At 47.0% G+C, this 27,045-nt stretch overlaps 1 protein-coding gene across 2 annotated transcripts in view; it reads right to left on the bottom strand.

Annotated features, from left to right (window-relative positions):
• Positions 1-6,329: 6,329 nt before the first annotated feature.
• MIER2 (MIER family member 2) overlaps positions 6,330-27,045 on the bottom strand; it is a 41,211-nt gene continuing 20,495 nt past the window's right edge. For both annotated transcript variants that reach the window (XM_069217015.1, XM_069217014.1), the window contains exons 10-13: positions 19,792-19,886; positions 19,538-19,665; positions 12,486-12,622; positions 6,330-7,974 (exon numbers count right to left, since the gene is read on the bottom strand). In XM_069217015.1, coding sequence (XP_069073116.1) covers positions 7,514-7,974; positions 12,486-12,622; positions 19,538-19,665; positions 19,792-19,886 — 821 coding nt within the window. In that variant the 3' untranslated portion in view covers positions 6,330-7,513. The remainder of the gene's footprint in view (positions 7,975-12,485; positions 12,623-19,537; positions 19,666-19,791; positions 19,887-27,045) is intronic.

Below are 27,045 nucleotides of genomic sequence, written 5' to 3'. Positions count from 1 at the left end.
ACAAGTACTTCATTCCCAACTATGGAAAGTCTAAGTTACACATTCAGGCTGAAGAACACAAAGTCCTGTGGACACATAAATCATCCAGAAAGACTATGTATAGAATTTGCAGTAAACTGTCCAGTAAGTTAGGTAAAACTATTGCCTCCTGGCTGGTCACTCAAAGGATAATAATGGATAAAGCACCATACGCCCATTCCTAGAACTTACAACTAGTAACAATTTCAGGCCTCAGCTTCCATCAATTGTTACCTGTTGTCTTGCTGGCTCTTAGTCGTTTTAAGTCACTGTCTAGAAAGCAGGCGGCTCTCAGTGACTGCTCCTTATTGCGTTGTCTATCAGCAATAATTCTACACCTCAATTAGAGACTAGAACCTATACGGAGGCTTCTGGGTTTCTCAACTACCTCAAAGGGAAGGCGACGTTGGTTGGCATCAGCACCCAACAAATGGATAACTGATCCAGAAGATTAAACTTTAGGAAACAACTCACAAACACCTGGCAAACGATCACAAGCTCACAAAACGTTAACCAGTCCAACCATACGAGCCTACATATGAGATGATGAGCATGGCACCCAAGGAAGGCGTGTGTGCAAAGTAGTTACAAATGCATTTTGTCCTCCTCACTCACATCTGGACACAGGTGTGCCTAAGCCCAGCGAACAGCCATACATCTCCAAGCTCTGCTTGGAGCCTCACCAGTGACATCATTCTCTTGCCATCTAAGCTGCTCCTCAACTACACACTCTTCCAATCATTAGAGCAGGCTGGGACTTGAAAATGGTTGGAAACCATTCAGACAATACAGGCAGGCTTCCGCCTCCATCTAACCAGACAGGGATTGAGTCCTACAAGACTACCCAAGTATTTTAAGTGCACTACACAAATTACATATTACAGTAACTGCGTCTGTTTCTGGTACTCCGAAGTCTTGGGTCTGGAAGCAGAAGCCCACCAGAGGCAAAAATTGCACTGGTTGCAGAGAGTTCACAGATGGTTTGGACAACAAATTAGACCAACACAACATGCACCAAGGGGGAACACACATAGGGAAGCAAGCCAGAGACAGAAGAGAAGCTGACAGAGGAGAGTAGAATAGCAAGTGAAAATGACCATGCACTAGAGAGCATTGCTTAATTTGTAAATAAAAACGTTCCAGTGCCCAAAACCCTCCTCTTAAACACGCGGCTGCAATGCAATTAAATGTGTGAGCACAGAATACTGAGGCTGGGTAATCCTGAAGCCATCTCGGACCCCTTTAATCCATTTAAAGCCACTCCCTGCCCCCTTCAGTTCACTCCTGCAGCTTTCTGCTTTCTCCCTTTGTGATGCTTTTTCATTTTTCTCTTCCTCCGTCTTTCCCTTATGTGTCTTTTGCTCGCAGTAAATGCTTGAGGCAGAAAACTAAGTACCGGCCCTCAAAAATAAGTGCTGGTGCTCAGCACTGGAAGCAGCAAGCACAAATTAAGCTCTGCTAGAGAGTAAGAAGAGAAAGGTGGCATACGGTTCAAAGACAGAGAAGCATGGTACAAGCAGAGATCTACTAAGATGGCGCAAGAGTCATGAACTGAAGCCCAGTTTCAATCACTAGTATAAGTCTCTGAGCACATTCTCCCTCACTGTAATTCTCACTTTGTGGAATGCGGCTCAAATCATTACATGCTGATACCATACAACGCAACAAATAAGGAAAATGTTACTTAACCAGTAAGCATCTGTTTATGCCATGTAGTGCTGTAGATTCATGTGCTATGCATATTTCCGCCATCTAGTGTTGGGTCCGGAAGGTTGCAAGTTGTTTTTGTTTGTAAAGTCTTTCGAGTCATGAGGTAGAGTGAATCCTCCTCTTGTGGCATCGAGCATGGTCCTGGACTCCATTTTCAGACTGTTTTCCCGCAGGCGGTCGTGAATGGAGTGTAGTGTAAAGATATGCAAGAAAAGCTGACCATGCATGTAAATATATGTTAAATTACTGAAACAACCACAGGTGTCTGGGAAAGCGGGTGAACGCAAGTGAATCTACAGCACTACATGCCATAAACAGATGCCTATTGGGTAAGTAACCTTTTTTGTTTGTTGGCATGTGAGGCTGTAGATACATATGCTCTGCACAGACTGTAGATCAGTGCCTCCCAAGAAGCAGTGGGTAACCTGTGCGTGTTACAGTAGTTTGAAAAAGAGTGCGTAGCACCGCCTGGCCTACATTGGCTTGCTTGCTTGCTAGCACATCCACACAACAGTGTTTAGGAAATGTGTGAGGTGTTGACCATGTAGCTGCCTCACAAATGTCAACTGCAGGTATGTTACCTAGAAATGCCACAGATGCACCTTTTTTACGTGTTGAGTGTGCTCTAGGTGTAACAGGTAGTGACCTATTGGCTTTTGCATAACACGTTTGGATACATTTAACGATCTATCTTGCTATACTTGATTTAGTAACAGGGTTACGTTTATGAGGTGAAGAGAAAGCAACAAAGAGTTGTTTTGTCTCACTAAATGTTTTAGTTCTATCAATGTAGAACATAAGCAGTCTTTTCATGTCTAACATGTGGAGGACTCTTTCAGCAACCAAATCAGGTTGTGGGAAAATAACAGCAATTCAGTAGTCTAGTTGAGATGAAATTGAGATACTACTGCTAGTAGAAATTTTGGGTTGGTACGAAGAACCACTTTGTCTTTATGTATCTGGAAAAAGGGTTCTTGCAAGGTTAATGCCTGGAGCTCACTTACACATCTTAGGGAAGTGATGACAACTAAAAAGGACATCTTCCACAAAAGAAATTGCAAAGGAGATGAATGTAGTGGTTCAGAAGGTGGTCCCATAATTCTAGTGAGTACCACATTAAGGTTCCCAAAATGCACTGGAAGTAAATTTGGTGGTATTACCCTCATAAGCCCTTCCATAAAAGCCTTTATGACAGGGATTTTGAAAAGAGAAGACCGTTGAAGTTTCTGGAGATGAGCAGCAATTGCTGCTAAATGTAACCTTCTAGAAGTATATGCCAAGTTTGCCCTTTGCAAATGTAGGTGATACAAAATAATATGTTGTACCAGCACTTGTAAAAGGTTCCAATGTTTAGAAATCCAATAGTGAACAAAGTGTTTCCACTTTGCTGCATAACATGCTGTTGTGGTTGGTCTGCGTGCTTCTTTAAGAATGTCCGTATGTTCTTGAGGTAGATTCAAATACCCCAGTTCTATTACTTCAGGAGCCAAATTGCAAGATTCAACTCCTTGGGATCTGGGTACCTGGTCTGGCCCTGGTTCTGAGTGAAAAGGTCTGGGTGGAAGGGAAGCTTCCCATGAGGCGCTACTGATAGGTCCAGTAGAATGGTGAACCATGGTTGTCTTGCCCATGTGGGTGCTGCTAGAATTAGTGTGAGAGAAGTTTGCCTGAGTTTCCGAACCACATACGGAACGAGAGGGAGAGGTGGAAAAGTGTAGGCAAATATTCCTGACCAGTTCATCCATAGTGCATTACCCCGAAACTGAGGGTGTAGGAACCTGGAGGCAAAGTTTGGGCATCTTGTGTTTTCCTTTGTTACGAATATATCTGTATCTGAAAAAATTTTGGAAGTATGGTTGCAGGACCCTGGGGTGGAGTTCCCACTCGTGGACTTGTTGCGCATCCTGCCGAGAATGTCAGCAAAATTGTGTCCCAGAAGGTGATCCGCTAACAGGTAGATTTTGAGTTGAATCGTTCAACACCAAATTGTCAGTGCAAGGCGAGACAACTGTAATGAATGTGCCCCCCTGTTTTTGCAGTTAGAACATGGTTGTCACGTTGTCCGTGCAAATGAGGTCTACTTTGTTGATAAGATGTGTCACAAAAGCCTTGAGTGCTAGATGAATAGCTAGCAGCTCCAGACAGTTGATGTGCAAAAGTATTTGTGTGTGATCCCAAAGACCCTGTAATGTAAGGTCTTGGGGATGAGCGCCCTCTCCTATTTGGGAAGCGTCCGTTGCCAGAATGACCTGTGGAACAGGGTCCAGAAATGGCTGTCCTTTCAAAAAGTTGGTTTTGTTCCACCATTGCAGAGAGCGAAAGCTGCAGATGTCTACCAACACTACATTCTGTAAGTGACCCTGTGCCTAAGACCACTGACGTGATAGACATTCCTGCAGCGGGGTCATGTGAAGGCGTGAATGTGGCACTATTGCAATGCAAGAGGCCATCATTCCCAGAAGTTTCATGATTAATTTCACTGTGACCTGTATATTTGGGCAAAAGTGAAGTTGTTGTGCTTGGAAGTTCTGTACTCTGTGCATTTGGATATGCTATGCCTAGCTTTGTATTCATTATGGCTCTAAGGTAAGGCTGTACCTGAAGTGGGGTGAGATGTGATTTCTGAAAGTTGATTGTGAATCCTAGCCGGTGAAGAAAGTCTGTGATTTGAATATGGCTGAGACATTGATTGCGAGAGCTGGCTTTGATAAGCCAGTCGTCTAGATAAGAGTAAACATGAACCTTCTGTCTGTGGAGGTGAGCTGCTACCACAGCTAGACACTTTGTGAACACCTTTGGTGCTGTGGAGACAACGAAGAGGAGAACTTTGAATTGATAGTGCTGCCCCTGTATGACAAATCTGAGATATTTGCAATAAGCTGGGTGAATAGGAATGTGGAAACAGGTGTCTTTTAAATCTAGTGCCGACAGAAAGTCGTTCTGCTGTAGCAAGGGTAACACGTCTTAGAGTGTGACCATGTGAAAATGTTCTGATCTGATGTACTGGTTTAGTGGTCTGAGATCCCGGATGGGTCTTAGTGAGAGACCTTTCCTTGGGATGAAAAAGTAAAAGGTAACACACCCCTGTTCCTTGATGCTGAAAAGGAACTGGTGCTATTGCTCTATTTGTGAGCAGAAATTGAAATTCCTGTTTGAGGAGAGTGATGTGATCCTCTGGGAGTTTGTGAATGAGAGGTTGGATATTTGGAGGTGTGGAACTGAGCTCCAGACAATAACCATGTTGGATAGTATCCAACACCCATTGTTCTGTTGTAATTTGTTGCCAGTTTTGTAGCAAGAACTGAAGGTGCCCTCCTACAGGTGTCTAATGTTCGGAGGGAAGCAGGAGTAAGTCACTGTTAGGAGAAAGTGGCAGAGGCTCGAGGGGAGTTTTTCTTTTATCTCTACCTCTAATTGTTTCTTCTAGAGGACCCTTTGTAGAATCCCCCGTGTGATGGTGTATGCGGCTGACCCTTATTGTACTTTGAGGATGTTTCAGCTGAAGGAGGTTTACAGGCTGGCTTGTATTGCGGCCTAAAAAAAGCACCACAAGAGCTGGTAAGCTGGAGCGCACCCATGGATTTTGCCACCTTGTCCATTTTCATTTTCTCTAAAGCCTGGTCTGCTTGAGGACCAAAGAAGTGTTCCTTATCAAAAGACACATTTAAAATTGTTTTTTGCACCTCTTGTTTGAAGCTGGAAATGCACAGCCACGCATGTCGGCGTAGTAGGGCACTAGTATTAATACCTCTGGCTGTGGTATCAGGTGAGTCTAAGGTACAGCGTACAGAGTTATTAGAAATGAGCTGTCCCTCATTAACAAGTTCTTGCCCCTTTTATGTTCCCCCGGAAAGGATTTGTGTAACTGCTCTATTTTGTACCAGAGGGCCCTGTCGTACCTCGCAGGAGTCCCAGCGTGTCGGTGATACACCAGTGATTTGCTGCTTGAGCAATTAGTTTACTCTACTTATCAGGAGGTTGAGCATCTAGTCCAGCAGCTTGAGAGTTAATGCTCTTCCTAGTGTTAGTCACTACTAAAGAATCTGTTGGAATCTGACCTTTGATGTATACAGGGTCTGAGGGGGAGGCCTTATATTTCTTCTCCACTCTAGGAGTAATAACCCGCACTCTAGCCGGGTCTTGAAAAATGTCATCCGCATGCCTTAACATTCCCTTAAGCATAGGGAGATATGTTATGCTTTGTTACAAATATATACTTTATGGCAAATACAACATTTGAATGACTTACGTTATATGGTGGATTTGTTCCAAAGGTTGGTGAAATTGTTCTTTAACCTTTATAAATACATGCCCAAATCTGCATTCTACTTATATAGGGATTTTTGTAGAGTACTTATTTATCTGTAGCTTTATCACCCTTGTTCTAGGGATTACAGCGTGACTCTTTTTTGTGATCCCATACAACATTCGTGAAGCACACACGCGAGTCAATGTGCTTCTCTTCAACCACCAGACGTGAAACACCTCTAAACAATAACACTGCTGAGACCTCTGAGCCACTGCTCCACCACTAAAGAGGCAGGCCAGAGAAACAGAAGATGTATCCTACCAACCAAGAGATAACACCGAGAACCACTAGGCCTGCTTCATCACTTTCAAAAGGTTTATTCACGCTTCTCAAATTATTTTATAAATAAACAATAAATAAAAAAAGGCAGAAAATCTCTTTCATTGTAAGCTATGTGCATGTCTGCTCCAAACAGAAGTTCAACAGATTTCTTCGAGTTGGGATATGGAAGCGATTTGATTGGCTGAGAAACAACATTCGATGAGGACTCGGAGGGTTGCGCTGGAGCACATGTGCGGTAGAATGAAGGCCCCATCACCAAACCCCACAGAAGGTGTGGCAAACACATCCAAGATGCACCAGCTGAACTTCTGAGGTGCACAAACACTGACTTGGAGGGCAACTCCTGAGGAACCCTTTATTGGCAAAGAGGCAAAGTCCCAGATCACCCAGGGCCTGTGCTTGGTCTTCAAAGGTGTGCAGAATGGGTATAGTGGGACCCCTAAAGACAATTCTTTTCCTAGATAACTGAATCTAAACTATAAACTACCACTCTCTCAGTTCATTCAGGTGTTGCTAGGCAGAAAGCCTCCAGCACAAAATGTATCATACCGTTTCCCTAATCTCTATATAAAAACAAAAAAACAACTAACTCTGCACTAATGCTTTTTTCAGGCTCACTGAAGGAAGGGTTTCCAACGCCTAAGGGAACGACAACTGGCAGATCCTTTGGTCAGTAAACGGATCTCCTGAAGAGAGGCTTTCTTATTCTCCCTTTGACCCAATTGGCATGACATCTCCCTACCACCTTCTGAGATAGGGGTGACTTGAGAGGGTGTCATTCCTAATATTGCAACAAGTATTACCCAGGTGCTCGAGTCATTGCTAACTGCTCAGTGGCCGACAGGTCAGTCAGTAACCATGGGTAATTTCTCCTCTCTAAGAAGGAGGGAATATACTTCTGAAAGTTAGCCAGTTCCTCTGAGTTCTGAACTCTGCAAAACATATTGTGGATCACCCACTCTTCATGACTGAGGACCCCTGCAAGCTCATAGACCAAGTTCCTTGGTGTCAGAGGAAAGGAACAGAGGCAGGCGGGAGAGCCTGGATCAGGGAGAGAGAACTGGAGCCTCTTTGGAAATCCTGGAGGCGCCCCACAACTGTAGTTTTAGAGGGGCACTTGCCCCGATATCCGCTGCAGAGCTACAGAAAGTGTCACTGCTTGTTCTCTTGCCCCACTCACAAAAGGCAATCAAGTCACTGAGAAAAAGATTCAGAATGAACCAAAGGCGATGGGCAAGAGGGGTGTGTCGTCAGGAAACTGTTTAGATCTCGGAGGCCAATTAGCCCAAAATCCGTAACCGACAACGACACTTGGGTGGCAGCATCTTCCGTGGCATCATGACCCAAATCCACATTGGCAAGAAGAGGGCGCCCCTCGTTAATTCCCCCAGGGAGAGCAAAGTCCAAGGTTATGTGCCCCCCAACACTCGGAAGGATGTCATGAGGGTCCGTTGGATCGGGACCTGGCGTCAGCTGGTAGAACCCAGCGTCCGAAGAGTGGAGAAGGCCCCTGTCGCAGAGGGATGGGATTTCGGAGGGTTCGTCCACAGGGTCAAAAGAACAATTTGTCTCCGAGGGAGTGCTACATTCATATGCGTGTCCAGAACCACTCAGGCTCCCCACGCTGCACGCTGTGCTCCCCACACTGCCAGGATCTGTTGGAAGAGAAGAAAAAATGTATAAGTATGCTAAGTACTCACAGCAGATGCACACATGCCGGAAACAGGGTCCTGTACGCCTGAGTAATCTCTCTTACACACACTCCGACACGTGCGCGTACACACACACAATTCTTCAAGCCCAAGTAAACAAACACACACCCAACACGTTTTCACAAGTCCAAGCAATCTGTAGGAAACCGGGTTCTGTTTGCAGTAGACAACCGTCCCCAACACCCACCCCAAACCCCTTCCCCCACCCCCTCACACACACACTTTTTGCCTGTTTTTTGATGCAACTTTGACTGAAGTGCACCTGGTTCCTGCTAACCAGGACCCCAGTGCCAGTGCTATCTCACTCTAAAACAAGTCCCTGGTCCCTTGATCCCCAAGTGACTAGGCCTTTAGCACCTTTTCAAAGTCCCTAGTACATGGTGCCTCTGTTACCTAGGGCACAGGTACTAAAGAGGGTTCCTAAGAGCTGCAGCATAACTTGTGCCACTCTAAGGGACCCAGCTCCAATCTCATACAGACTGCCATTGTAGGCTGCGTGCAAAGGTGCTCCAAAAAGTGAAAACACGACATGCACACACTTGTGTGCCATGTCCCCTAACGCTGCTTATAATATTTGTACGTCACCTCTACAACAACCCTTACAGCCCTAAGACAGGTGCATTATATTATTGGTGAGGGCATATATGCATGAGCAATTATGCCCCTACTATGTCTTTGTCGATTCTTAGCCCTAGTAAGTGAACAGTGAAGCCGTGATTACATGTGCTGGACACTAGTCAATACAAGTTCCCCAATACGATGGCTTCACTGCAAATAGGGATGTTTGGTATCAAACATCTCGTATCAATAAACCATCACTGATTCCTGTGATGGATTTATTGATACATGCACCCAGAGGGCACCTTAGAGGTGCCCCCCTGAAAAACTACCTACTGCGGCTACCTGGCTAGCTCTAGCTAGCCTATCACCAACAGATGAGATTCTGACCCCAAGGGTGACATCCATTGCTCTCTGGAGGTCAGGAACAAAGCTTACTCTGGCAGGGTGTTACACAAACCTCCCAACAGGATAACCTGCAACTCTGCATTTCCAGGCTGGAGCCTTCAAAGAAGCTCACTGCCTTTGGTATACAAATCTGACATCCCTCAGGAAGGAGATGGCGACCCTCCTGCCCCAGGGCCCATTTTGCACCTGGACAGGCGGGAAAATTAGCTATACAGGAGGCATATTGCATTGCAAGCTGGACACACCTCTAGGACTACCAGCCTGAAAAAAACACAGCCTTGGAAATGTCACCATCTTGTGTGTGGTGGAATTAGGAATTCTGGGGCAGGGTGATGCCCATTCCCCAAAGGAAGTGGTCATCTAGGGGCGTAGAGGCCCTTCACTCCACTTAACCCTCCCTAAATTGAGCATTTAGGGGACCCTCTGATATCAGGAAAACAGATCTTCGCTGGACACAAAAGAAGGAGTGGACGAAGAAGCCTGCTCTCCCATGAACCGAGAAGCACAACTGACTTGGTGCACACCCTGCCAGCCAGCCTGCTGCACCCGACCCTCGAGGAGTAAAATTTGTCCTGTCACTCCTGCCTCCATGAAACCAGGAGAGCAGCCAGTGCTTCACAAACCGCCAAGAAGAACTCCCTTGAAGCAGAGGAGCTGCATCCCTGCATCCCTGCATCCGCAGGCAACCAAACAAGAACTGTAAGGACCCAAGGCTGTCAAAACCAGATGCCAGACATCACGACTGCACCTGAGCTGCCTAGCCTGAGGTGAAGTATGCCAACTGTGTCAACTTGGTTCCCAAACCCTCCAGAGACGAAGCCCACCTTGAGTTTGCCAACTGTTGACTTCCAGACAGCGTTTACAGCCACTTTCTGCGGACCCCCCTTCACTGTAACCGCCTCTGGTGATGGAGACCTGACGGTTCAGATGCCCCGGACTGATGAGAAAAGGACCACTGGTGTCCCTTAGTCCCCCAGGCCCGTGAGACCCTAGCCCGTTTGTTGGTTCGGCCGGACTGGTCTTCCTGTCCACACCTACAGCCTGCTTTCTGTGGGCCCCCTCCACCGCCACAGCCAGCAGCGATGGAAACCCAATGGTCCAAACCACCTTGGCACACGACCACCTCAGAGTAAGGGAAACAGGACCACTGGTGTCCCTACGTCCCTGAGCATCACAGGAAATGAACCCCCTTGGTACATCCCTGACTATCACAAGAACAGAACCACCTTGATGGTTTACCCGGACTGGACTCAGTCCGCCTCTGCTCTGCAGCCTCTTTGTGACCAGACCTATCCCCACTGACTTGAATGGGACACCTGACATCTTAACACACCTCTGCACCGGGACACCCCAGAGCCTCCAGAGGCGAACTGTTGTTGTGGCCTTGGATCTTGCCTCATACTCAACTTAAGTCCAGGAGAACGGTCCTGTAAGTTGCTGTGGAGTACTGTGGAGTTGCTGTGTGTGTTTTCTCTCCCATAAAGTAACATTGCAGCTACAGAAAAATGCACTAAGTGTTGACTTTTGAAAACTCTAAAAAAATCCTATCTGAAAAAGTACTCGCCTGATTCCGGTGATCTTGGTATCTAAATTTATATAAAAGTATGTGTTATTTTTATAAACTGATGTTGGATTTTATTATTGAACGTGAGTGTCACTTACTGCCCTTGTGTGCCTTACAAGCTCAGCAGTACCCTCGGATATGCCTCGCTGCTCGCCCACAAAAGAGAGCATAAGGGGTGTAATCTGTGCCTCTGTGATACCTTTGAGGTTTGCCCGGACTCTTTGCACAGTGCAACTCTTGCTTGTCCACTATATAGACAGCCAGCTTCCCACACAATCTCATTCTCTCACACTTACAAACATACACATAAACAGGCACCCATGTATGCACAGGCGTGTGTAAATCACATAAACAGTCTCTCCCTCCCCTGCAAATCCTTGTAATTGACACACATGCACAGGCATGTGAAGCCCTTGTAGATAAACACAGTCAAAGGGCCCGAGTCAGATCCTGGCGGAGGGAATACTCCATCACAACCGTGACTGATATCCTGTCCGCCGTATTACGATCCCCATAAGCTATAATGGGGTTGTAATATGGCAGACGGGATATCCGTCCATTTGTGACGGAGTAACCGTCCCGGCCATGATCTAAATCAGGCCTATTGACATGCAAAAGCATACATGAAAAACCCATGAAAGCAACACACATTACATACAAACACACGCTAAACACATATGCAGGCAGAATTTCATGCACAAAAATCCTGCTACAAAAGATCTATAAAGCAGCCCATAGTTGAATGCATCTTCAGAACAGAGACTGCAAACCCCAGGCACAAAAAGAATCATGATCATGACCCTTGGTTTATGAAGATATTTATAAAGACTGGCTCTGTTTCACGATTCTGACAATATCACAAGTCGGAGAACTTTTGCAAAAAGATGAGAAGAGCTTGGCTAGAAATGATAAATAGTGTATCTTGACATTCTGTGCATCTGTTTGAATAAAGGATGCAGTGACTTCAGGCCTCTGCAGTTCACTCTTTGCAAACTAGGGCTTCACTAGAGCAGCACAGATCCTCAAGGCCTTTTGGTGAAAGCATGAGCTGACCAGAGCAAGAAGCGTGGTGCGAAGAGAGTGGATAGCTCATGGCCCCCTTTTTTAAACACCAGAGAGAACGGGAGCTCCCTTAGAGTGCCCGCCACCATTCGTACTTCACTCATCTGAGCCACAACCATTCCAATCTAGGAACAGTAAAAATGAATATTTGGTCACCAAATGGAAATTGTTACTGGACTATTTATGTTTTTCACAAAGAAGCCTTGAATACCACCAAAACGGTGCCTCTGACAATAGTCAACAAAACAATTGTTTGTTCCAGAGAGCTGCTGATTTTCTGCAATCTATTCTGAAATACTTCAGTGAAAAATAATGCTAACAAGTACAAGTAAGAATTTGTGGTGTGTGTGTACACTACTAAAATACGAAATTAACTATTCTACAGAAATGAAAATGATTATCTTGGCAAATCTTATTATTTTATTCCTCAAAGAAATGCAGTTTCCCACAGGCGAGCTCGATGCTCTATACAACGTGTGCGAGCCTCACAGATTCTCACTTTTTCTAGCAACACAAGCCTCACTTCCCTCTAATAACCCCTTTTGGGAGACTAAATGAGTCTCAATCTTTCTAAAGCAAAAATTGGCATAAGCACTGAAGCCAATGGAAAAATGGTGGGCCCCAGAGGATGAGAATGAAATCTATGACCAGAGCTTTTGTTCCAAAAAGAATTACTGGGTAAACAGCTGAAAGGAAATTGTTAGGTAATGTTCATTTGCATCCCTAGCAATGAGATTTGATCCTTGCTCTGGTGTAAACTGAATTCAGATTCGAAAAGCTCGCTATTTGCAATACGAACTGTTCCACACAGGCCAACGGAGTGCGCTAGGAGGCTGACATCACGAGACGGGACAGGACTTACCTGCATTATCCAGGCCCAGATGGTCCTGGTTGAAGTGGGAGTTCAGGCAGTTTGGGGCCGTGGGTACAGGTGGAGTGCTTTGGGGTCGGCTGATGCTTTCCATCTCACCACCATCCAAGTCATTGTCCATGTAATCCCTGCACCGTCGAAAAGAGAAAAGGAGAGCAGGGTGAGATGCGATGGCAAGGTTGCCACAGATCAACACTGTTGTGAAAAGGAGGGAGAGAAGTATACGTGTGGAAGCACGTCACAGATTATATTGCATGAGCAAAGGGGGCAGGATATGGTACAGGGAGCTCAGTTACAAGGAAGAGACAATGGTGATGGATGATAACTAGGGCTCAGGTTTTTATGGTTTTTAAAACATTTCCACCTGTATTTATCCATATTTCTTTTTGTCCATCTCATCATCTATTTTTTTTACTTTTGTGGACAGATGAAGTTGTAATTTGTATGTTTTTTTAACTGATAAATGTGCACACATTCTTCACTATCTTTCTGGTTTTAGCACATTAAAAAGCCAAACATAATAAAACAAAACACCCAAATGAGCACATAAGCAGTATAACACAAAGAAATGCTGAGATGTGTAGTTATTTAAGGAAATCCCATCCTATTTAGGGAAATGTCAGATTATTTTTAGACTTCCTGTGCTGTCAACATACACGGTTATTGGCCTGCAGTGCCCGAATGATAACTTAGGGAATCGCTCAAAAGAAGCTCAATTATCAGTATTTTTCTGTTTTAAAAAACAAATACAGACAGGAAGCCCACTATTTTCTTTACTGTATTATTTTGTAAAAATGGAAAACTGTGAGCCTTAAGGATAATGTAATAATGAGTGGAATGTTTGAATTGCAGTCGCTGGTAATTTGTCGCCCGCATCCCAGTCCATTGTGATTTTGCACTCCACGTCCACCTCAGTTTGGACCCAGCCATATGCACATCAGTCCTGACCCTGCTCCAACATGCACAGCCCAGTCTGAACTGCCAGGCCAGGTCCTCCGTGAATCAGTACACAAGCAACCCAGGACCCATTTTACCTTACTATGGGCTCATCAACTGGCTATAGGTTGGTTCCAGTGTCACAGTGTGCACAGACCCACGTCTGGGCACATCCATCCCCCTCAGGGTGACGCAATGAAGTATACAGCAAGTGATGGGTGTCACGACTGAATTAACCGCAGCCACTGGCAACTGCTTGGCATAGCATTCCAATCCATCAATCCATCACTCTTTTGCCCACCATGCCATCTTACTTTTGCCCCATCATATGCAAATCAGTCTTGATCCTGCTACAATGCAAACAGTCCAGTCTGAACTGCCAGGCCAGATCCTCACTGAACTGGAGAACAAGCAACCGAGGACCAGTTTCACCATGACAGGGGTGGTCAGACGGGTGCAGCTTGGTTTCAGTGGCACAATGAGCACGAGTCCGAAATATGATTAAGTAAATCACCAAGAGAGTAATCTTGGCAACTAGAGAAGAAGAGGAGGCAGGACATTAGAAAGCAAGTCAAAGAATATGTGATCCTTGCACTAGTATAAGAGAAAAACAAGGATGGATGAGAATGCAGACCACAAGACACGCAAGTCTTGCATTATTAAAAAAAAAGAAAAGAGGGAGTAAGTGGACGAGTGCGACTTTGTTTCACGGATCATACGATTCGAGCGCTGTTTGAATGAAGAGAGATGAATGGCCAGCTGAGGCACCATGGCACGGTGCATGATAAAGCTCCCACTATTATAGGAGAGAGCAAGGGCATGGATAGGAATACATACCCTAGGACATGTACCTCCAGCACTGTTACCAAAAAGTGAGGAAGAAGACTGGTCACAAGGCAAGTCACTGGTCGTGTCACACTTGCACTATTAGAATACACACTGACAAAGCCAACAGGTCTTGTCTTTTGCTTCTGCCAGTGCAGATCTATTCCAGTAGTAAATGCGTTCTGCTGCAGCTGATAGGATCAGCGAAAATATAACATTGTAGTTTTGCTGATATTAAACAGCACTGCAAAAAAAAAAAAAAAATGCATTCTCAGGCATGTAAGCTAATGCACTACGATGCTACAGTGCAGGTAGGAGGCTGGCCTGGTGTGTGGTACCAGGTTCAGGCAGCCCCCTTTAGTTAGTGAGACAGTGTCTAGCAAGCCAGGCTCTTCAGAGGTAGCTGTGGTGAGCAGCCAAGGCTTATCTAGGAGACATGCAAAGCTCATGCAAACCCACTGTAGTCACACTGCACTTGCACACATGAAAGAACCACAGTGATACTTATATCCAGTCCCCCAACTGGAGGTAAGTACACACTATCTATATGGTAATTATTAGGAATTAGCACCTGAAACCAACAAGCATTGGCAGCAATTAGTAAAAATCAGCTAGGGCCTTATTTTGGCAGGGGAGATGGGGGGGAACCATACACTATAATAGTGGAATGCGAAGTGAGGTCCCCACCCAAGGATGTGGAGTAGTTAGAAGGGTGCTGGGAGAACTCAGGACACCAAGACGTGAGTACCTAGGTGACCCCCAGGAGAGCAGAGGTAAGTTATCTGGTCTTCGCAAAGACTGGACTTGGGAAAGGAAGACTGCAAGACCAGGACCAGTCCAGTGGAACCCAACAATGAATTCTGGAAGAGGAGGACCTGCAAAAGACAAGGACATGGGCCAGTCCACACAGGAGTGTCCAGATGGGGCAGGAGCCACTACCCACCCTTCTGTGGATGAAGATCTGAGTTGACAAGATAAGATGAACATCAGCTGTGGAGCCCAGCAGCTGCAGAGAGGTCCTTGAAGTCATGCAGATGATGTCCCACGTTGGTCCCCGGGTCGCCGATGGTCAGTGGCCAGGAGGGCCACCAACAAGCCTTGGTAAATACAAATCTGAGCAGAAGAGGATTTGCAGAGAAGAAGGGAATCAGTAAGGTTCAGGGTACTCAGCCCTTGGAGGGGAGTCCAGGCTGACCCTCAGCAGTCAGGAGTCAGGAGAGACAGCAGAAGCAGTTGCAGCCCCCAACAGGCAACACACTGGCAGCAGGCACAGTAAGCTGAAGTGAGGCCCAATCAGCACACCTGGAGAGGAGTCCTACATCGCTGGAGCAGCAAGGGGAGACTGACCTTGTAAGGATGAAGTGCTGGAGACCTGGGCTACTTGGAGCCTGACGATCTCTTGAAGCAGGAGTCAACAAACCTTGGTTGCTGCAAAAGTCGCAGGGCACAGGGCTACTGTCCTGCCTGGACAGGCAAGGGCTCACTGTCTCCCAAGTTGGACAGAGGGTAGAGAGGACCAAGAGGACCACTCAGCACCACCACCTATGTTGGAGGATCCATGCAGTTCCTTTGTAGAGCAGATCCCAGCAGCCAGACGTTGTTGCCTTAGGTGCCTGCAGATGCAGGGGAGTGACTCCTTCACTCTAAGGGAGATTCCTTCTTGTGTCTTTGGTGGAGCTTAAGTCTTGCTTAAGTGGTCACTCCTTGCCGACCCCAGAGGATGCCCAGCCGTGGAAATGCTGCAATTGCTGGCAGGAGCCGGAGGAACAATGTTGCAAGGTGAGGTCCTCTTGGAAGTTGCAGGCTTGTTTGGTTCCTGTGAAGTCCAGCAGTGGTTCCGGTGGCCAGGAGCAGAAGAGGTTGATGCAGAGTAGTCCTGGTGGGGTCTTGCACACCAAATCTGGATAACCACCTGCAAGGGAGCACTTAAATAGCTGTAATAGGGGCTAGGTCACGGTGACCAACTATCCACAGGGGTCTCTGATGTCCATCACCTGTCCTGACCAACCAGATGCTCTAAAGGGGCCTCTACACATCTTGTTTCAAAGATGGCAGAATCAAGTGGCCACCTGGAGGATCTCTGGGCACTATCTCTGGGGTGGTGATGGACTGGGGAGTGGTCACTCCCCTTTCTTTTGTGTGCTTTCGAGCCAGAGCAGGGACTGGTGCAAACCGGATTATGCAAGGAGGGCACCAAATGTGCCCTTCAAGGCAAGTCAGTGGCGCGGGGAGGCTACACCTACCCAGCCTTGTAACACCTATTTCCAAGGGAGAGGGTACTGCCTCCCTCTCCCACAGGAAAGCCTTTGTTCTGCCTTCCCCTGCTTGAGCTGGTCAAGTAGCAGAAGGGCAGAAACCTGTCTGAGAAGCTGCAGCAGCATGGGCTGCCCGCTAATCCTGGAAGACTGGCAGGAGCAATACTGGTGGGGACCTCTAAAGAGCATCCAGAGTGCATGTAATCATGCCACCAATACTGTCATTAGTATTGGGGTATGATTCAGACATCTTTGATCCCAAACACGCCTGGGTTAGAAGTTACCATTATGTGGCTGGACCACAGGTAGTGAGTGACCTGTGGCCAGTACACATGTAAAATGGCTTCCCCGCACTTACTAAGTCCAGTGCATTGGAACTGGAGTTCGTAGGGGCACCTCTGCTCATGCAGGGGGGCCCTCACACACAGGGACCTGCACCCTGTCCTCTGGGTCAGGAGGGCCTACCATCGGGTTGACTTACAGTGACCTGGTGTAGTGACTCGTAGTGAAAGGGTGCTTGCACCTTTTCACGCAAGCTGCAGTGGCGGACCTGCAGACACGGTTTACATGGGCTCCCATGGGTGGCATGATACATGCTGCAGGTCACGAGAGACCGCTGGTGTACCAATGCCCTGGATACCTAAGTACCATATACTAGGGACTTACAGGGGTACACCAGTATGCCAGTTGTGGGGTGTAAAGGGTACCTAAGCAACCTAATTTAGAGAGAGCGCAATCACTTGGGTCCTGGTAAGCAGGATCCCAGTGGAGACAGACTAAACACACTGATAAACAGGCAAAACGTGGGGTAACCATGCCAAAAAGAATGACTTTCTAGAGGGCACGTAAGCCTGATGACATATATGTGTATGCGTCACCACCTATGCACGACACCGCTGCCATTATTAGAGATATTCCAAGACGATGGGCGCCACCATGGAATGGTATGTTAAAAAAAAAAAAAGGACATGAACATGAACTTTCAAAAAGAAGCAGCCAGGTAGCAAATTGCAACTGCCAAGCCCTCCTAAACATTGTGAGAAAAAATAAATAAATACCAGGACTGGGCCGAGGGATGAGGGCACAACGGGGGAGTGGGGCAGTGGGGGATCAAGCAAAAGCTGCTGTGGAGCAGTGCAGGTGAAGAGGAGGGCAGGGTAGAAGCCGGGGAGGAAGAGTACAGGTTCCTGGGAAATGAAAGATACAAAGGCCGGGTAGGATGTAGAGAGCCATGGAAACGAGTGGAGGTGTGAGGAAGAAAGCAGCACATGAAGAACAGAGCAAGGAAAGACTTGTACATGTGTGGAACGCCTGAAGCAGCAGAAACAGTAATTTTATTATTGTGAGTAGTGGAAGAACTTGAAGTCTTCCACTCAAAAGGATGGTACAGAACACATGCTCCAGGGGACAAAGAAACAAAACAAGAGGAAGAAAAGTCATCAAATCAGAAGGAACTAAATGAAACAGACAAGAGTGTCAACCAGAGAAAGGAAATTTGCTGACTCAAAACCCACTTTAAGTATTGTTATCGTCCACAACAGGTCTTTCAACAACAACAAAAGGTTACACTTCACTTTAGAACGCCTACAAAGGACAGAGAAAGAGGATGTGTGGGAACATGAGCGCATGTGCAATCTTAGCACTACTGAAAACAGGAGGGAGAGGAGAATGGGCGAGACTGCGTAGTGGAGAGAGGCATGGGAATGTCACACATCCATGCAACCTCAACACTATCAGCAAGAGGAGAAAGAAGGAGGATGAAGGGGGAACATCACTGGTCCCGTCATCAGGACACCCCTAGAGAAGAGAGGTGAGGACAAGAGACAAACACGATGTAATGGCTGCAGTGAAGTTAAAGGAAGCACCAGGCCAGAGACAGGATTTAAGAAAGAGGAAAGACTAATGAGGCGATTTAGAGTTTGGCAGAGCAAATGTTCTGATGTATATAGAAGATTCCACACCACCAACCTTACATTTTCCACCTCATTCAGCAGTGAGGGGAAGGGTCTGGCTTTCCACCACAGAACCTTAACAGGTTCCACTGTGGAATCCCCTTCTCCTGTTGGCCCTTCAGCCCCAGAACTGATCCACCCTGAATGAGTCAACACTGTGAGGCACTCAGACCCGGCCAGGGAAAACAAACCATGAGCCAGATGCCACACAGGGAGAACACTCCCTCTACATCACAGGTATTATTTTTTTGTTTTCATAAAAAATATATAAATATTGCTAAACTGGACAAAAATATGCCATCCATTTGGCATTCAGCTCTAACACACAACTGCTTTGCAAGTACAGCGGGCTTGCCCCAGGACAGACAGATGGAGGCAAAGTCTAAATCACCCTCTAAAAAAAAAATCAAGAACAGCAACAGATTTGATACTGAAATGCATTCAATTATATACACAGCACAGCACTTCAGGGCACCATTTAGTGAAAGCACACTGCAGACTGACACAGATACAGGATAAGCATATCACCACTACTTCATGAACTGTCCCAGGGAAGAGTATTAAATATTAAACCATTGGGATGCTGGGAGTTTCCATAAAGATAACGCAGCAAAAGATTCTGTACTGGCTGGTGCACATCTTGGCCCACAGCTGCAAAGATTCTATTTGGTCTGTGTCTTTTAGTTAGAGCTTTCAGTGGGGGGGGGGGGGGGGGGGGGGGGGGAGTGTCTGATGGCATTACAGCCCTTCCACCGGAGGCTATGCTCACTGTGCCATGACCTTCTGTCAACGGGCCACTGCTGTGGCCGAAAGCTTAGGTCCACAGTGGGCAAAGGACCACTGGTCGCGCACCTGGCTGCACAGCAGAGTGCTGTAGTGCAGCTGTGTAAAGCATACAAGATAAAATTGTATTTTCAAATGAAGTCTGCACAGACAGGAGATCCTGACACACTCTCAAAGCTTAGGAAACATTTCAAAGAGTCTGTGGTGAAGTTGCCACTGAGACTAAGGAAACCATGCATTTTGTCTAAAAAGTACAACACAAGAAGTACAATTCTAGGATAGTGTTACGTACATGACTCCGGTGTGCATGCTGCACTTCTTCCTGCCAAAGCGGGTCTGCTGTGCAAAATAGTCATAGCGATCCGATTTCTTCCAGGAGTAGTAATACTCCACACACTCGCCAACAGAGCGTGTGCGCACCTTGAGGGATGGGAGAAAAGATGTTACAACGAGAAGTTGGATGATGGGATGAAAGAAGAGAAAGGAGCGGTAGGCGAGAAGTAAAACATGCTTTTACTGAACACTCGGCTTTACAAAGGGCTTTACCTTGTTTGCTTGGATAAGATGAAAGTTCTTCCCATGCACTCTGAACCCGTGTTCAAAGTTCCGCCTTTCTTCCCCACTCCACGCACAGAGCTCATCTGCACAAAAAGAGGCAGAGAGTGAGAAGGATAAAAGAGAGCCAGATTAGAAAGTGAAAAGACATAGGAAGTCAGAAAAATGATGGCAAACAGGAGGCAAATGTAAAGAAAAAGGAAGGGGACGTGACAGAATAAAAGAAGAAAAAAAGAAAGGAAGGTTAAGCGAGAGGTACACCTGTCACACATCAAGAACTCACAATAGACTAACAGACCTCTTCTTTACCTACAATCACAGGTATGGGGGATGGATTATCCCCTGGGGCACCTGACAGGCATAGTAGGGCTTACACTGCCATGTTCTTGTACAGAATATTAGAAGTGCAGGTAGGGATCCTAGAACTGTTGTTGTGACAGTGTGGTGGGACTTTTCCTATGTTTCACTTTCCTTGTCACTGCCTTGCTTTTATTATGTTTTATCATCTTTATAATCACAATACATGCCTTTTTACATAGATTGCAGTTGAGTCAACACAACTTATTGAACTTAACCCTACTTCTGTCAGTCTTTATATCTGTAAGACATATAGGACTGAGAAAAAAGGAATACGATCTGTTCCAACACGACTTCCCTGAGAAATCTAGATGTCATGTGAAGGGCTGGCACAGTTTTACTCTTAGTTCATGTGAAGGGCTGGCACAGTTTTACTCTTAGTTCATGTGAAGGGCTGGCACAGTTTTACTCTTGGGTACTGGTGAGGTGCTCTAGCTGGCCGGAAGGGTTAGGCAGACAGCTGTCATACAGAGCAGGATCAGACTCAATCCCCCATGCAGGGTGGTGCTGCTGCTGCAATCCAGTAATTTTGTTACTATAATGGGTTCCTTTACAACAAACTGAAGGTTCCCAAGGTCAGTGTATGGTGGTCCATGTGAAGCCTGGGAGTGGCCTGCTGGGCACATCTAAGCATGTAGACATTTTACAGATGGACGAGGAAGGACTAATACAGAGTAAGTGGATCTGTCATGAGATTTGTGAAGAACCTCAGACACGTTTCCTTGTAACACTCTTAGCTGCTTGGCTGTTTAACTTCTGGGAAATTTTGGGACCTGTGGAGGAAATCTTATATTACTTATGACTGTGCTTTTTTGGCTTCATGGCTACTAAAATTTTCTGCACACTGGTTCCCGATGCTATCCTACCAAACTCACTCATCAAGTCACTGAAAAAAGCCTGAGCATTTGGTTGCAAGCTCAACTCTAAATACTGATTTTCCCACAGAATCACATGAGTAACCTTTCTTTCAATGGTTGGTCAAGCAGGTCAGCTAATTGTTCTAGGTGTGTCATTAAACCAGCAACTTAAACACAATTTATATGTTTGTGAACTTTTGAGCTGGTCTGAAGGCGCTGAGCATGAGTCCTTAATGCAGTATACCATGTAACTGGCTATGAAACTAGTTCCTTAAACTCTTCTACATTCTACATTCACGTGTTGTGCACTACACTGACGTGTCGCGGTTGGTTCTGGAAGTATGTAGAGCTCTGCCGATTGGAGCGCCTAAGGAATTTGACTTAGCTTTTATCTCCATTTAGATGGAACAAATTGTACTTCAACCACATCCGCATCACACACCATAAGCACATTAAAAGCAAATGTAAGGAAATGGCTTCCTGTTGCAGTTACCCCCCACTTTTTGCCTGATACTGATGCTGACTTGACAGAGAAGTGTGCTGGGACCCTGCTAACCAGGCCCCAGCACCAGTGTTCTTTCACTAAAAATGTACCATTGTTTCCACAATTGGCACACCCATGGCACACAGATAAGTCCCTTGTAAAAGGTACCAGTGGTACCAAGGGCCCTGTGACCAGGGAAGGTTCCTAAGGGCTGCAGCATATGTTGTGCCACCCTAAGGGACCCCTCACCTAACACATGCACACTGCCATTGCAGATTGTGTGTGTTGGTGGGGAGAAAAAGGCAAAGTCGACGTGGCATCCCCCTCAGGATAGGCCTTACAGCCCTAAGGCAGGGTGCACTATACCACAGGTGAAGGCATAGCTGGATGAGCAATATTCCCCTACAGTGTCTAAGTCTATTCTTAAACATTGTAAGTACAGTTGTGGCCATATTAAGTATATGGTCTGGGAGTTTGTCAAAAACGAACTCCACAGCTCCATAATGGCTACACTGAATACTGGGAAGTTTGGTATCAAACTTCTCAGAATAATAAACCTACACTGATGCCAGTGTTGGATTTATTAAAACATGCACACAGAGGGCATTTTAGAGATGCCCCCTGTATTTTACCCAATTGTTCAGTGCAGGACTGACTGGTCTGTGCCAGCCTACTGCTGAGAGACGAGTTTCTGACCCCATGTGGTGAGGGCCTTTGTGCTCTCTGAGGACAGAAACAAATGCCTGCTCTGGGTGGAGGTGCTTCATACCTCCCCCTTCAGGAACTGTAACACCTAGCAGTGAGCCTCAAAGGCTCAGGCTAGGTGTTACAATGCCCCAGGGCACTCCAGCTAGTGAAGATGTCTGCCCCCTGGACACATCCCCCACTGTTGGCGGCAAGTCCAGGGGAGATAATGAGAAAAACAAGGAGGAGTCACCCACCAGTCAGGACAGCCCCTAAGGTGTCCTGAGCTGAGGTGACCCCTGCCTTTAGAAATCCTCCATCTTGATTTTGGAGGATTCCCCCAATAGGAATAGGAATGTGCCCCCCTCCCCTCAGGGAGGAGGCACAAAGAGGGTGTAGACACCCTCAAGGACAGTAGCCATTGGCTACTGCCCTCCCAGACCTAAACACCCCCCTAAATTCAGTATTTAGAGGTACCCCAGAACCTAGGAAATCAGATTCCTGCAACCTAAAGAAGAAGAAGGACTGCTGACTGTAGGAAAGTACCATCTTGCCTGGCATGTTACCCCCATTTTTCACTGTATATATGTTGTTTTAGTTGTATGTGTCACTGGGACCCTGGTAACCCAGGGCCCCAGTGCTCATAAGTGTGCCTGAATGTGTTACCTGTGTAGTGACTAACTGTCTCACTGAGGCTCTGCTAATCAGAACCTCAGTGGTTATGCTCTCTCATTTCTTTCCAAATTGTCACTAACAGGCTAGTGACCATTTTTACCAATTTACATTGGCTTACTGGAACACCCTTATAATTCCCTAGTATATGGTACTGAGGTACCCAGGGTATTGGGGTTCCAGGAGATCCCTATGGGCTGCAGCATTTCTTTTGCCACCCATAGGGAGCTCTGACAATTCTTACACAGGCCTGCCACTGCAGCCTGAGTGAAATAACGTCCACGTTATTTCACAGCCATTTTACACTGCACTTAAGTAACTTATAAGTCACCTATATGTCTAACCTTTACCTGGTAAAGGTTAGGTGCAAAGTTACTTAGTGTGAGGGCACCCTGGCACTAGCCAAGGTGCCCCCACATTGTTCAGAGCCAATTCCCTGAACTTTGTGAGTGCGGGGACACCATTACACGCGTGCACTACATATAGGTCACTACCTATATGTAGCTTCACAATGGTAACTCCGAATATGGCCATGTAACATGTCTATGATCATGGAATTGCCCCCTCTATGCCATCCTGGCATGGTTGGCACAATCCCATGATCCCAGTGGTCTGTAGCACAGACCCTGGTACTGCCAAACTGCCCTTCCTGGGGTTTCACTGCAGCTGCTGCTGCTGCCAACCCCTCAGACAGGCATCTGCCCTCCTGGGGTCCAGCCAGGCCTGGCCCAGGATGGCAGAACAAAGAACTTCCTCTGAGAGAGGGTGTGACACCCTCTCCCTTTGGAAAATGGTGTGAAGGCAGGGGAGGAGTAGCCTCCCCCAGCCTCTGGAAATGCTTTGTTGGGCACAGATGTGCCCAATTCTGCATAAGCCAGTCTACACCAGTTCAGGGGACCCCTTAGCCCTGCTCTGGCGCGAAACTGGACAAAGGAAAGGGGAGTGACCACTCCCCTGACCTGCACCTCCCCTGGGAGGTGTCCAGAGCTCCTCCAGTGTGCTCCAGACCTCTGCCATCTTGGAAACCGAGGTGCTGCTGGCACACTGGACTGCTCTGAGTGGCCAGTGCCACCAGGTGACGTCAGAGACTCCTGCTGATAGGCTCCTTCAGGTGTTAGTAGCCTATCCTCTCTCCTAGGTAGTCAAACCCTCTTTTCTGGCTATTTAGGGTCTCTGTCTCTGGGGAAACTTTAGATAACGAATGCAAGAGCTCATCCGAGTTCCTCTGCATCTCTCTCTTCACCTTCTGCCAAGGAATCGACTGCTGACCGCGCTGGAAGCCTGCAAAACTGCAACATTGTAGCAAAGACGACTACTGCAACTCTGTAACGCTGATCCTGCCGCCTTCTCGACTGTTTTCCTGCTTGTGCATGCTGTGGGGGTAGTCTGCCTCCTCTCTGCACCAGAAGCTCCGAAGAAATCTCCTGTGGGTCGACGGAATCTTCCCCCTGCAACCGCAGGCACCAAAAAGCTGCATTACCGGTCCCTTGGGTCTCCTCTCAGCACGACGAGCGAGGTCCCTCGAATCCAGCGACTCTGTCCAAGTGACCCCCACAGTCCAGTGACTCTTCAGTCCAAGTTTGGTGGAGGTAAGTCCTTGCCTCACCTCGCTGGGCTGCATTGCTGGGAACCGCGACTTTTGCAGCTACTCCAGCCCCTGTGCACTTCCGGCGGAAATCCTTTGTGCACAGCCAAGCCTGGTCCACGGCACTCTAACCTGCATTGCACGACTTTCTAAGTTGGTCTCCGGCGACGTGGGACTCCTTTGTGCGACTTCGGGTGAGCACCGTTTCACGCATCCTCGTAGTGCCTGTTTCTGGCACTTCTCCGGGTGCTACCTGCTTCAGAGAGGGCTCCTTGTCTTGCTCGACGTCCCCTCTCTCTGCTGGTCCAATTTGCGACCTCCTGGTCCCTCCTGGGCCTCAGCAGCGTCCAAAAACGCTAACCGCACGATTTGCAGCTAGCAAGGCTTGTTGGCGTTCTTTTGGCGGGAAAACACTTCTGCACGACTCTCCACGGCGAGAGGGATCCGTCCACTAAAGGGGAAGTCTCTAGCCCTTTTCGTTCCTGCAGAAACCTCAGCTTCTTCTGTCCAGTAGAAGCTTCTTTGCACCCGCAGCTGGCATTTCCTGGGCATTTGCCCATCTCCGACTTGCTTGTGACTTTTGGACTTGGTCCCCTTGTTCCACAGGTACCCTAGATTGGAAATCCACAGTTGTTGCATTGTTGGTTTGTGTCTTTCCTGCATTATTCCTCTAACACGACTTCTTTGTCCTTAGGGGAACTTTAGTGCACTTTGCACTCACTTTTCAGGGTCTTGGGGAGGGTTATTTTTCTAACTCTCACTATTTTCTAATAGTCCCAGCGACCCTCTACAAGGTCACATAGGTTTGGGGTCCATTCGTGGTTCGCATTCCACTTTTGGAGTATATGGTTTGTGTTGCCCCTATCCCTATGTTTCCCCATTGCATCCTATTGTAACTATACATTGTTTGCACTGTTTTCTAAGACTATACTGCATATTTTTGCTATTGTGTATATATATCTTGTGTATATTTCCTATCCTCTCACTGAGGGTACACTCTAAGATACTTTGGCATATTGTCATAAAAATAAAGTACCTTTATTTTTAGTATAACTGTGTACTGTGTTTTCTTATGATATTGTGCATATGACACTAAGTGGTACTGTAGTAGCTTCACACGTCTCCTAGTTCAGCCTAAGCTGCTCTGCTAAGCTACCATTATCTATCAGCCTAAGCTGCTAGACACCCTATACACTAATAAGGGATAACTGGGCCTGGTGCAAGGTGCAAGTACCCCTTGGTACTCACTACAAGCCAGTCCAGCCTCCTACACTGACCTGAAGCCCTGCAGTGAAGACGGAGACGACAACTGATTTGGCCCCAGCCCCACCGGCCTGTCTCCCTACTTCCAAGAAAACTGCAACAGCGACGCATCCAACAGGGTCCAGCAACTTCTGAAGCCTCAGAGGACTACCCTGCATCTAAAGGACCAAGAAGCTCCCGAGAACAGCAGCCCTGTTCAAGAAACTGCAACTTTTTGAAACAAAGAAGCAACTTTTAAAGACCACACGTTTCACTCCGGAAGCGTGAGACTTTTCACTCTGCACCAGACGCCCCTGGCTCGACCTGCGGAAAACTAACACTACAGGGAGGACTCCCCGGCGACTGCGAGCCCGTGAGTAACCAGAGTTGACCCCCATGAGCCCCCACAGCGACGCCTGCAGAGGAAATCCAGAGGCTCCCCCTGACAGCGACTGCCTGCTTCAAGGAACCAGACGCCTGGAAACCACACTGCACCTGCAGCCCCCAGGACCTGAAGGAAAGGAACTCCAGTGCAGGAGCAACCCCCAGACGACCCTCTGCCTAACCCAGGTGGTGGCTACCCCGAGGACCCCCCCCGTGCCTGCTTGCATCGTTGAAGAGACCCCCGGGTCTCCCCATTGATTCCTATTAGAAACCCGACACCTGTTTGCACTCTGCACCCAGCCGCCCCTGTGCCGCTGAGGGTGTACTTTCTGTGCCTGCTTGTGTCACCCCCCCCCCCCCCCCCCGGTGCCCTACAAAACCCCCCTGGTCTGCCCTCTGATGACGCGGGTACTTAACTGCTGGCAGACTGGAACCGGGGCACCCTTATTTCCATTGAAGCCTATGTGTTTTGGGCACCACTTTGACCTCTGCACCTGACCGGCCCTGTGCCGCTGGTGTGGTAACTTTGGGGTTGCCTTGAACCCCAAAGGTGGGCTACCTTGGACCCAACTTTGAACCTTGTAAGTGTTTGACTTACCTGTGAACTTAACATTTACTTACCTCCCCCAGAAACTGTTGATTTTTGCACTGTGTCCACTTTTAAAATAGCTTATTGCCATTTTTGTCAAAACTGTACATGCTATTGTGATTATTCAAATTTCCTAGAATACCTGAGTGAAATACCTTTCATTTAAAGTATTGTTTGTAAATCTTGAACCTGTGGTTCTTAAAATAAACTAAGAAAATATATCTTTCTATATAAAAACCTATTGGCCTGGAATGTGTCTTTGAGTGTGTGTTCCTCATTTATTGCCTGTGTGTATACAACAAATGCTTAACACTACCCTCTGATAAACCTACTGCTCGACCACACTACCACAAAATAGAGCATTAGAATGATCTCTTTTTGCCACTATCTT

This window comes from Pleurodeles waltl, chromosome 12 (genome assembly GCF_031143425.1).
Source record: "Pleurodeles waltl isolate 20211129_DDA chromosome 12, aPleWal1.hap1.20221129, whole genome shotgun sequence".
In the NCBI taxonomy this organism is placed as follows: domain Eukaryota; kingdom Metazoa; phylum Chordata; class Amphibia; order Caudata; family Salamandridae; genus Pleurodeles; species Pleurodeles waltl.
The sequence above is the reverse complement of the archived record's forward strand: the minus strand, read 5'-3'. Positions and strand labels throughout refer to the sequence as shown.